This window comes from Monodelphis domestica, chromosome 1 (genome assembly GCF_027887165.1).
Source record: "Monodelphis domestica isolate mMonDom1 chromosome 1, mMonDom1.pri, whole genome shotgun sequence".
In the NCBI taxonomy this organism is placed as follows: Eukaryota; Metazoa; Chordata; class Mammalia; order Didelphimorphia; family Didelphidae; genus Monodelphis; species Monodelphis domestica.
Window position 1 is genome coordinate 625,784,061 of NC_077227.1, and position 13,258 is coordinate 625,797,318.

Sequence of the window (13,258 nt, forward strand, 5' to 3'; positions counted from 1 at the left end):
TTATATGAAAATACTTCATGTAAAACATGATACAGTTATGGATAGAGAATTAACCTCAAAGTCAGGAAGACTTGAATGTTCAAGTTCTACCACTGACATTCTATCTATGAGACTCTGGGCAAAGTAGTTCATCTTCCATTGACACCCCTGGCCCACCAAATTCCCTATCATTATAAATTAGAGACAATCTGCTTTGTGGAAGTTCCTTATACAGAATGGAAAGTCCTCATACAGATGAAATCACAGATCCAGTAGGGTCAAAAGAGAGTCACAGTTCATGGATTTTGCTCATTAAAAAAATTTTTTTTCCTATATTAACTAAGTGTGATAGATACATATTATTAAAGGATAAGTTATTTTTCTATTCTATGTTGTCTTTGGGGGCCCATTTATATTTCATTTGTCTACAAGTCATAATTGGACAAAGCTTTTTCATAGAACCTATGCCGCATTTTTTATTTTATTATTAACTTTTTAAATTTTATTTACTCAATTTAGAATGTTTTCCCTTGGTTACAAGAGTCATGTTATTTCCCTTCTCTCGCCCCAACCTCTCCTATAGCCGACGCAAAATTCTACTGAGTTTTACATGATTTAAAATATTTCTATAAGCAATAAACTTCCTGGAATTTCTGGCAAGATTTAAGTTTTATTACTAACTTTTTACAGAGCGATGTAGGTTCATATTTATTAATACAATCCAAGGAGCAAAGGATGAAGTGGTCTACTGTCAAATCCACTATAAAAATTATTATTTTATAGAAATTTATTAGCCTAAAACAACAATGATCCTATTGTCCCCATTAGGATTTACTTTGTTATCAAATTTCCAACTCACTAAATGCTATCAATTTAAGAATCTTTTCAGGTTCCCTTATTAAATGATCTTTTAATCTTGATAGTTCTTTACTTCATGAGATATACTATTATACTGTTGGTCAGCTCTTCCAACAGAAATGATAACTACCAGCAGAATTTATTCCACAATACTTGGTTGCAGAAACCAGAAGGAACAAGGCAAATGATAATTTTAGGCACATTGTAAATGAGTAATACATCATGTCTAATTAGACTGTAGAACATTATACTCATTCCATATAAACACAGATGTCTTAAGAGGCAGTGGAATAATAACAAGTAAAAACAATAGAATGCATAAGGTTTGTATCTGCTATAAATATGACTTTTTAAACACTAGAGATTTTTATCATGCTGAAATGTAAGCCTTTACCTGCACTGAACAAGTGGCTGCTATAACACCATCTACAGGTGTTTCAGAGAAAGGATCAAATGTTCGATCTGGCCGTCTCATGAAATCTGGTTTGAGAAGGTACCTGATATAAAGAAATGCATGGATAGTGTTATTTTTATGACTTTGTCAGTGACACCTTCATAGTCATAGTTAATAATCTAATAGAAGGAAAAGTGGGTTTACTTGCCCTAAATATTCGTATTACCTATCTATATTTCCTCAATTTCACCAGGCACAGTCAAGGTCAAACTCTCCTTTCCTCCATATACTGTCATTAGCAAATTATGTACTGAAACCACTAGGACAAAAGCATGAAAATAATATCTAGATGAAAATAACAGCTTCAAGATTTTTGAAAGATAACAAGACTTTCACTTTCAGAAATAGCAGAGAAATCTCTGCATTTATCAGCCTAAACCTAACCTGCAGTCACATGGCTGAAATCACCGAATAGAAACTTTGAATTGCCTTTGTTCATAAATTCAAAAGCATCAAATGAATGGATGATCATGCATTTGCTTAAAGAAAAAGTATTTTCAAGAGTTTTAAAAAAAGAACATTTTAATATATTTTATTGGTTTTGTTAAATACTTCTGAATTACATGTAAAACATTTCTGACATTCATTTAAAAAACAATTTCTAGGTTCAAATTCTCTCTTTTTCTCCTGTCCCTCCCTCACCTTTGAGAAGGAAAGTGATATGATAATGATTAAACATGGGATGTCAGACAAAATTGTAAGAGGAAAACTAGCTGTTGCATTTGGGGTACTATAAAATATAGTACAAGAAAAGTTACATTTCTGTCATGTCAGAATCCAAAGAATAAAGGATTGTAAAGTAATTGCATTCAGTACCTTCTTTTGCTAATTCTATTCAATAAAAATTTACTAAGCATATAAAAAGGATAAATTTCTGGGGCAACCAAAGCCAAAAATTATGCAATCCAGCTCTCAAGAAGTTACAATCTAGTTGGGAGATGAGAAGCATTCATAAATACCTATGTTACAAGCTAGATAATAATTAAATTTATAGGAGAGACAAAACACAATGACCTTAGAGATTCAAGGAAAGATAAGAAGTCACTTCTGGTTGAGGGAATCAGGGACAAATTTATGGAGGAATTGCTACCTAAGAGAGATTTTAATGAGCTGATATGAAGGCAAGAAATTAATTCTATGTATGGGAGATGGGTATCCATAGGACCCTGGAGGCAGGTGAATGTTGGATGAAATTGGGGAGGAATAAACAGCCCATTAAATAAAGTCAGAAAGGTAGGTTGGAACTAGATTGTCAAAGGGTTGGAGACCAGAATAAAGAGTTTCCCTCTTCTTTTATTGTCAACAGGGACTTACAGAAAGTTTTAGAACAGAACACTTGTCGATAAATGAATTAGGAAGGATTGGCACTTATATGTAGGATAGATTGGAGAAAAAAGAAAGTACAGTCAAGGAGACCAATTTGGTCTCCATTAGAACAGTCTTACTCCACTTCCCCTTTCTCTCTCCTGTGAGTAGATGATTGGGTTAGGATGATGATACTATGGGCAGAGAAAAGGAGACAGATGTGAGAAATAGTGTGGAAACAGAATCAACAGAACTGGGTATTTGATTGGAAGAGGAAAGGGAAAAAAAAGGAATCAGGGCAGGTTGGGGGAGTTAGGGTGTGTGTGTGAAGCCTGCTAGGCTTCAATTGTCATTAATAGAAACAGGGAAGTTAGAATGAAAGGTAAGTATAGGAGTTGCTGGGAAGATCTTGACTTCAGTTTTGGAAATAATGAGTTTCAGCACTGGCAAGATACTCAGTCAGTAATGCCCAATGAGTGAATGAAAATGCAGAACTTGAAATCATGGGGAAAAATGGAGCCAGTAAGACATTTAAGGAATTAACTGTATATAACTGAAGTGATAATTAAAACCATGAAAGTGAATAAAAGTACCAAAGGAAAGAATGTGGAGAAAGAAGATGACCCAGAACAAAGCCTAAGGTGAGAGGTGGAGTAGAGAGAGTGAAAAAAAAAAGAAGAGGAATCCAACAGAAACAAATACAGGCAAGAAGAGAAAAGAAGCAAATGAAGAAAAGAATACCTACAAGGAACGTTGATCAACAGTGTCAAATGTTGCTGAAAGGTCAAGAAAGGACAGATGAGGCTTTGAGATTAGGCAATTATGAGGTTATTGATGACTTTATTGAGAAATTTCAATATAGCAATACGTTAAGATTTGATCAATCAATAAACATTTATTAAGCTCCTACTATAGGCCAGGCACTAAGTTCTAGGGATAGAAACACAAAAAATGAAAGAAAGTCTTTGTCCTCAAGGAGATTACCACCTAATTGGGGAAGACAATATGGAAACAGAAACTAAGAATTGGGGGAGAGAGAAGGGAAGAGAAGAGATGATACCTAAAGAGAGTCTATGGTGGAAAAGTCAATTATAGATGTTCCAAAGTAGTTTAGTCAGGTGAGAAATGAAATGTCTGACATGAGCTCTTCTTAAATGTAGGCCTGGAGTATATAGCCCTATCCCCCAATCAGAGAATCAAAGAGCAGTCATGAGGTAGAAGGATATGGAAAGATGCCAGATTCAGAGAGTTTAAGAGTAGGCTGGTTGTAAGAAACTGTCATCAGTAAGTCTAATTTTCCTGAAAATTTAGAAATAAATGAATAAGCATTTTAAAAAGTTGATGACTGTGATACTTTGGACTACACTGTGGATAAAAACATAGGAACAAGACAATTTCCTGCCCCCAGAGAGTTTTTCTTCAAGCAAATAAAGGAAAGAAAAAATAGAAGACAGGAAGAGACATGAGAGGCTAGGTGTGTGCTCAATAGTGTACTATAAAGGATATCAGGAAGACTTGGCTTAAATCTAATAAGATGATATTAATAAAGTACTCAACACACTTCCTGCCTTGTAGTCAGTGCTTAATAAATGCTTATTCTCTTCCCCTGACTCTTCCAACAACTATTAGCTATGAGATCATGGGGCATATCACCTCATCTCTCTAGGCTTAATTTCTTCATCTGAAAAATAATTACCCCTACAGAGCTTACCACGAAAAGTTTCTGAAAGGTTCATAAGCGCTTGGCAGACTGAAAGCCCCATATGAATGGGCTTGGGCTTGGGCTTGGGGGGCGGGGGGGCAGAAGCTAAATGCCACAGTGAATAGTGCAGAATCAGGAAGATTCCTCTTCTTGAGTTAAAATCTTTTAGACTGGGAAAATCATGAAATCCTGTTTGCCTCAGTCTTCTCACCTATTAAATGAACTAGAGAAGGAAATGGCAAACCACTGTGGTATCTTTGCCAAGAAAACCCCAAATAAGATCATGAAGAGTTTAACTAAACAACAACAACCCTGAAGGCAAGAACTACTTTATTTTCATCTTTATATATGCAGTGCCTAGCAAAATGCGTGGCACTTAGGTGGCTCTTAATAAGTGATTGCTGATTTACTGATTGACTTGAGCAAGTTGTTTTCTCCTTTGTTCTACCTCTCAGCTTCCTTATTAGTAAAATGAGAAGGTGGGAGTAGATAATAAAACTGGTCTCTTCTAGCTTAGAAAATCTTTGTGATTACTGAAAATAATGTTGAAAAATACTGAATTTCCAAAAACTTAGAAAAAAAATGCAATCTCCTATTAGATTTATATGGCATTTTAGTCAACTTGGTTTTTAATTTTTTATTTGTTTTAAAATTAAATTAAATTTTGACTAACAACATAAACTAAAAATGAGTTGATTACATTCAAAGTGAAAAGATTTGAGGAGAATATCAGTGAGAAAAGAATCTCTGCAACAACATGTCTAATGCTCCCTGTGGGGTTCTACTCTAGCTCAGCATAACTGTGTAACCAATTTGTGCAATGATGAGTAACAAATGAGAGCTGTGGCTTTAAAATAGAATGACAGCCTCTGGATGTCAGCTGTGCACATCAAGGCAGGTTATTCCCTTCTGAGGAAGGTGATGGCAGGGCAGAGAAGGAGATTTGGAATTAGATTCTTTCTGCCAATTCAGCAGCTCTGCTCAGGCAGCAGCTGTTAGGAACTTCTTTCCCTACAATGCAATTTCTTCAGGGTCATAAGCACCCATAACCCAAACAGAAGAAGTGATTCTGGGTAAGTTGCAAATTTAAAATAATAACTTATTCTCACATTTTCTTTTAATTAGAAGAGAGTAATTTCCTCCTGAATAAGAGTGTTTTATCCTCACTTAGAAATACTCAAAAAATAGGACAATGGATTTAAACCTAATATAATGAAGTTAATTTTAATAAAAATGTTGGTAGAAAAAAGTCTTAATTTTTTTATTGTTTACATAAATACAAAATCCAAATCAGTCATCTCAAGGTCTGAAGTACACTTAAGAAGCTTGTCTCTAAGGAATGTTTATTCTGGTCCCAGAGACAGGCCTATGGAACCAGAGACTCCCAGTGTCCTGTATTACGTACTCTGATAAGTACCCCCAAAAGGAGTCTTGATTAGGAACTGAAAGACTCTTGCATTCTGGTGCATTTGGTGCTCAGTTCTCAGCCAGCTAGGTCTGTATGGTGGAGTAAATCTTAATCTGAGATTAAATGGAAAAGTGTTTTTACCTTTAACAGGGCCATTGTGTAGGCCACCAGGATTTTAGTAAGAAAAGAACAGGAAGTCAGAAAGTGAGTGAGCATGGTGAGAATAAGGAAAAAAAGCAAAACTAATTTGGGTACCAAAAATGACATTTGAGAAAGTAAAATTTTAAGGTGTCTTTCTTTTATTGTATTTCTTTGGGAATGTGAAAAAATATAAAAATAAATTTAAAGCTGGGTTGTCCCATGGATCAATCTCTTGTTTTCATGTTTAGAAAAGTGGATTTGGAAATAATAAAATACAAGAAAAAAACAGGTAAATTTCTGTTTTCTCATCACTAATTGAGTATTTAGGGGGGGTTGCCTCTGAAATGAGGTTGTAAGAATCAAAAGTTCCTGAATGCTATCTTTACTGGGCTCTTTATGTCAACTTTGTCCTTGAGGGAGGAAGGTAGAAAGGGAGATACTTGGGAATTTTAATATACCAAATAAATTCATTTTTGAAAGATCAAATGAAAAAATAAATCAAAACAAACAGATAAAAAATTTGCCCTCTTTTCAACCCCAACTCCCACCAAAATTCAAGAATAAAGAATTCCTAGATTTATTTCTGATGCTTTCATGCCACAGCTAATTTGGGGGGATGTCTCTGTGATTCATATCCTGATATTATTTTTTAAAAACCCATTATGATTCACTTGCTGGATGTAGAAAAGAAGATGGGTTACAGAAATATATTGGTTTTAAAGTCATACAACCTGGGCTCTAATCCCAATTCTGTAATTTATTATGTATGTAACAAGTCATCTAATTTTTCTGGGCCTCAATTTCCTCATCTGTAAAATGAGGAGTTGGGCTAGTTGATTTCTTAAAATCCTTTCCCACTCCAAACCTTATGATTTGAGTAATTCATTCAGTCTTGCTGGGCCTCAGTTTCCTCATCAGTAAATGAAGGTGTCAGATGAAATTACCTAGGGGGCTCCTCTCCATTCCATTCCTATCCAAGAGTGATGGCCTTTTGATCTCCCCAGAAGTATCTGCCATGAAACCTCCTGACATTCAGGCCAAAACAAGGTAGGGTCTAGGGTACTCCATAGGATGACCGTCCCTATATAACAGGACCATCTTTTCTTCTTTGCAAGTGATGGATAGGTTAGGCATAAGAAGGGATTAATTTTAACTTGTGAAAATAAATTCTTAAAGCTGGTTCCTAGATAAAATTCTGCTTTTCCTGTCTCCTACAGTCCCTGCTTTTCTGGTCATTTCAGATAAAAATTTTAAAAGTTAAAAAATGAAACCTAAATCTCCAGTAAGAAATTGTAGCCAGGTCAATATCATAGCCCAATTCTTTTTTATTTATGTAGGTGGAGTTTATGACAGAAGTACAATATTTGAGTTTTAGAAGGGACTTTATAGAGGCCATTTAGTCCAACCTATCCCTGAACAAGAATCCCTTCTACAACATTCCCAACAAGTAGTCATGTGGCCTCTTCCTAAAGAGCTCCATGAAAGAATAAACCTCTAACTCTTGAGGTAGCCGATTCTTGCTAGCTGTAATCATCAGATTATTTTCCCCTGAAACTAAATTTGTTTGTGCTCAGGGCATGTAACAGGAGGACTGATTCAGAATACTTATTTTCCAGATTTTCTCTTCTCAAAATAATCTATGGACAATGGAAGGTCTTTGAGATGTGGTATCAAAGTGTAATTATATCATATCATATCATATCATGGTATATCACAGTGTAACTGGAAGAGCACTAAATTTCTCAATTTTTAGTCCTAGTTCTACACTTAGCCCTACATTTCACTCTGAGTGTTAGTTTATTCATTTGTAAAAAAATATAAATGCATATTAAATAATATAATTGAAAACTTGGAGGTTGGAAGCCATATTGGAAAGCATTGGAAGGACAGGAAATGCAATCAAGGAAAACAGACATCTTTTCGAGGTGTTTGAGATAAGGTAGCAACTTGGGCTGATGAATTTTTATTTTTTGTTTTGTTTTTTAAGAATAGGAGAGACCTGGACTCGTTTGTAGATAATCAGGAAAGAACAAATAGATGAAGAGATATCAAAAGATAAGGAGATTAGAGAAGGAGATGACTTGAAGGATGATCTGTTGGAGAAGATGAAACATGATAGTTCAAGGGTTCATGAAGGGGAGTTGACAATGACGAGAAGGGTCATTTCTTTATCAGACAGAAGTAAAGGACAAGAGAACAGGGAATGTTCTCAAGGAGTTGTTGAATTTAAAATACGCCTGAGAGTAAGTTACAGTACTTGCTTTATGTGGCATGCAAGGTTTTTCTTTGATTTGTTTAGTGGATGAAAACTATGTAATTTGCAAATGTAAATCTGTCTAGGAAATTCAATTCTTTCTGTCCTGTCCCTCACACCCAACATTAATTTGACAATGTATAATTAAAAGTGGCATAGTTTTATTAAACCTCTAGTACAGGGCCTTGAGAGGGTGACAGCAGTTTAAATCACATTACTCACCCGCATGATCCGTTATATTCAAATTTTCCCTGATTCAATTGCATCGCTAAATCTGTCAAGAGACAAAAATTATTTAACATCTTCTCTCCCTGGACAATGGAAATCTTGAAAAGCCATCTTTCAAATATAAATCAGCATAGCTGGGGAGAATTGTTACTTTAAAACATAATGCTTCTGGCACATCACAAAGAAAACCTAGAATTTGTTTGAAGCAAAACCAAACAAAAACAAAACAAAACCAAATCCCCAAATTTTATAATATTGAAATATTTGTGTCAGAGCTTCAAGAAAACATTTGATATTCATGGTAAATTTAAAGCATTAATTTAAAGTGCTAATATAGAATATAAAATTGTTTTCTTGAAGCTCCAATAAAATTATTTCTTCTTTATAATAACTTGCCCTTCAAGCTTAATGATGGGAGGTCCTAGGTTAAAATAGAGTCTCAGACACTTCCTAACTGTGTGACCCTGGGAAAGTCACTTAATCCCTATTGCTTGGTCCTTACCACTATTCTGACTTGGAATGAATACATAGTATTAAGTTTAAGATGGAAGGTAAAAGTTTAACAAAATAAAATGAAATAATTTGCCCTTAAAAAGAAAACTCAATATCATCTTCTCAATCTACTTATCAGCTGGAGTTGGAAGTACAATTTTAAAAAAATATATTTTAATAACAAATTTCCACATGACTTTTCTGAAGTTATATCATCAACATTATCCCCCTTTCTTCCTCCCTTCTCACTCCTGGAGCTAACAAGCAATTCAATTTGGGTTATATAAGTATTATATCAAAAACATGTTTCCATATTATTCATTTTTGTAAGTGAATAATCTTATTAAACCAAAGTCCTAAAACATATACTCAAATAAAGAAGTGATGTCATATACTTCATTTGCTTTCTTACTCCAATAGTTTTCTCTTGAGGTGGGTAGCATCCTTCTAAATCATTTTATTGCTTTTAGTAGCAAGTCTTATCACATTTGATCATTCCACAATTTTGCTGTTACCATGTACAATGTTTTCCTGGTTCTGCTTATTTCACTCTGCATCCGTTCTGTAGGTCTTTCCTGGGAAGCACAATGTTTTAGTGGGCTAGCTATATAACCTTAAAGATTCTATTGTCAAGGCAAAATGGTCACATAAGGAATAATGTGAAAGTGAATCTACTGTCTACCTAGATAATGAATCTCAAGAGATTAGACAAGAATCATATGCCAAACAGCATCTAGTTTTAGTTGAGGAAAATTTGCTAGAATAGAAGTTTTAACTCAGAGGATTGTTAATATAATGGAATATGACTATATTTTAACAAACAATGAATATTGTTACAAAATGTTTGATACAATACATTAATATGATTGGTTTTCTTTGCATTCCTATGTGTTTCACTTTATTTATTTTAAAAACATTATTCTGAGAAAGGGTCCATAGGCTTCACCCAGACCCTTTGGCAGGTCGATGACACACATAAAATTAAGGACAGGCATGTGATTTAAAAAAAACTAACTCTTGCCCACCAAAGCCATGTTTTTGTTTGGTAAAAAAGAAACTATCATAGTTGGATTAAGGTAGATTTTTTCTCCCATTCCAACCCTCACCCCCACCATAAATCATAAATGCTTTCTACATTATAGAAACACATTATAACACATCAATATATCTGTTGAACTAAATTATAAATTTACTGATATTAAAAGATATCCTGAGTCTCTGAAGATGATTAAAGTGACATCTGCTGCCAAATTTAAAGTGCCTGACATAATAATGGCCTATGGCAGCACAAAAGCTTAGATCCTGAATTGAGTACAGTGTAAGAAGTTATATAGGAAATATTTTTGGTTGCTGACAATTATAATAATAATATAATAGGTAACATTTACATGGAATTTTATGTACCATTTATATGATTTACAAAGCACTTTACATATATAATCTCATTTCTTCTTTAAAATAATCATATGAAGTAGATGCTATTATTATTCCCATTTTATAGATGAAGAAACTGACTGAGAAACTTTTAAGTGTCTGCTTAAGGTCACTCAGCCAGGAAATGTCTGAGGTAGTATTCAAATGCTGGTTTTCCTGAGTTCAAGTTCAGCATTTTACCCATAATCTCGACTAGCTGCCTCTATTGTCAATCTTTTTTTCAAAGAAAAACAAATGCAGGTCCCAGATGAATGTGTGGGCTCTTCTTTACTTTAATAGATAATGAGGCTGATTCTCAGATTGTGGTAAGTTGGGAAAGAGTAAAGAAAATGAACAAAAACTAACTAGGTGATAGGGAAGAAATTTAATTTGTTTACATCTAGTCAATTAGAATGTTGCTGTAAGAAGAAAACAGTTTAGATATTAAGAAGAAAACTAAGCAAATAGTGCATGAAATAGAAAGAGATTTTCTTTTTCTCTTTTTTGATTAATTAGCACAACTTTTCAGCCTGGTAAAGGGAATCTGTAAAAAAACCGACAAGCATCTATATCTTTAAAAACGATTCCAGTCTCTTTACCCAAACTAAAAAGAAAAAAAAAATACAGAAAAATCCATTTCCTCTATTCTTTCATGGTAGGAAAGTCCTATATTGGAATCTGGACTTAGGGCCATTTAGAGGATTACTAGAATCCCTTCTAATCTTGAACTCTTTGTTCTGGAACAAGGTCTTTCTGGTACCTACGGAAATAAAACTCCTTTGACATGGTTTATGGTAGACTTGTCATAGGTTGATTATTTTTCCTAACAGCAGGATTTTTTGTGAAGTGTTGAGTACTGATCAGGTAGCTAGGTGGCTCAGTGGACAGTGCTGGGCCAAGAGTTAGGAAGACCCAAGTTAAAATATGGCCGCTGACACTTAGTAGCTATGTGACTCTGGGCAAGATAAGTGACCACTATTTTCCTTAACCCACTGGAGAAGGAAATGACGAACCACTCCAGTATCTTTGCCAAGAAAACCCCATTGCCAGTGTGGTCTATGGGATCATGAAGCACTGGACATGACAACAACTGAACAACAAAAACAGAGAAATAGGCATGTTTCTTTCCCAAAAAACTGCAAAGGCTTTTCTAATTCTTTTTATTTCTTTAAACTCTTGAAAACCAGGAGAAAGAATGTGATTTATAAGCATAGAAACTTTAAAAAAATGGAACCTCGATGATGGAAGGACATATAGCAAGAGATCTGTAATACTGTATAGAAAAACACTGCTATACGGTGAGTATTGTCTCTAACTACTGCCCCTTTTCTTGAATTTCCAAAACACACCCAACATGACATTCAGCCATATGTCCGTTTCCCTTTAAAAATGCTAAAAGCAACCTGATGACATCTGTTAGCAAAATACTATCAAAGCCTTCCTCTGGAATTTGGGTTCACTGGACATCATCTCCTACCTGGGGTTTGATAGTTCAGTGAGACCATCTGGCAGCCAGCGTTCCAGAAAATCTGAGGCATGTAATTACTGGAATCCACTCGGCCTCCCTTGGGGTAAATCCGACTCATTTGTCGTTTATTATAACTGTGTAACTTATTAAGGAAAGTACAATACAGAGAGCTAAGTGACAATAAACTAAAAACAGACTATACAATTACACACAGGTACATGCATTACATAAAGGAGATATGTCTTTTAAAATGTAACATAAATGGCATTCAGAATTCACTATGTTGAAGATTTCAAACTATCCCAAAGTAATTTTGGTAGTTGGCAATATACTTTCTATGGACTAGGGAATTAATAGGTTATTCAGAATAAGTATATTAACAATTCACAAAAAAAGGAAGATAATAGCTAGGTATTGTTCTCATCATGAAAGGATACTTCACAAATTCAATTGCATGTGTCTTCAAATAACCTAGTCCAACTGATTCATTAAAAGAAGACATATTGTAATGAATATTGCGTTCTGCAAAGAAAAGAAAATATCCCTTTAGAGATGCATAAGCCAACCAATAAGTATAACTGCAGTTTATAAAACATTCTATTTCACTAAGCATGTCCTTCTTTATCATATTTGCATCTTCTAAGTTATAAAGACCAGGGTTGTACTTCAGGACAATTTTCCCTCTCTTTAAGTCACATCAGGATTTTTATAGAAAAAAGGAAATAACTTCAAGAGGAGCCAGGAAAGAATTTTTATAACACCCCAGTCAAATTCCACATCCTCTGCATCAATGATTCTCAACAATGGTAATTACTTTTCCTCCATAGCAAATGTTTTTAAGGGAATGTTTTAAAAAACTTTACACAACTATGAATTAATGGAATCTAATTTATATAGAAAAGTCCTTTGAAAATATATCTAAATGATAAATATGGCCATGCTTTGTAAGGATCCACCCTCTGTTAACATATTCCTAGTAACTGAGAGCCACCATGTGGGTGATTAATGAAATGACAAGGTAATCACAGGCAGGTTTGAGATATGCCACCAATGGACGACAGTCTATCTAAGCAAGCCTAAGATGTGTTAGCTAGCTCTCTCCATCCCTCGCCCCGACCCCCAAAATATAAAGAAATTGCACTGTCAATTATATCACTACAAAAAAGTACAAGGAAAAGCAGACAAATACAGCTATCATAGTTAACCTTTTGTGTTACCTTCTGCTACATTGAAGCCCTGAAACTTTACAGGCTGGGCATAGTTGATCATTGTGGATAAATATGGGTGAATATTGGTTGTAGCGCCCACGTATTTATAGGAAGCCATCCATGCCTGCTCATCTTCCACAGTAACTAATCCCTGAAAACACATTTAAAGGAATATATACTTTTCAGTTCCTTCTGGAGTATTTATAAACCAATCATCCCAGTGCAGATATTTTTTGTCAAGACTAAATTGTATAAAACTGAAAGAACATTTTTCTTTCTCTAATAATGTGGACTAACTTGTAAATGTTTTCAATAAGCCATGTATATGCTGATATCAAATAATGGAGG

The 13,258-nt window shown here is 34.6% G+C and overlaps 1 protein-coding gene across 20 annotated transcripts in view; it reads right to left on the reverse strand.

Moving 5' to 3' along the window:
- The window catches only part of PLCB4 (phospholipase C beta 4), a 470,050-nt gene that overhangs the window by 64,915 nt on the left and 391,877 nt on the right, over nt 1-13,258 (reverse strand). For all 20 annotated transcript variants that reach the window (XM_056813908.1, XM_056813900.1, XM_016427842.2 and 17 more), the window contains 5 exons: nt 12,920-13,061; nt 12,140-12,224; nt 11,712-11,836; nt 8,324-8,375; nt 1,232-1,334 (listed from right to left, as the gene is read on the reverse strand). In XM_056813908.1, the coding sequence (XP_056669886.1) occupies nt 1,232-1,334; nt 8,324-8,375; nt 11,712-11,836; nt 12,140-12,224; nt 12,920-13,061 (507 nt within the window). The remainder of the gene's footprint in view (nt 1-1,231; nt 1,335-8,323; nt 8,376-11,711; nt 11,837-12,139; nt 12,225-12,919; nt 13,062-13,258) is intronic.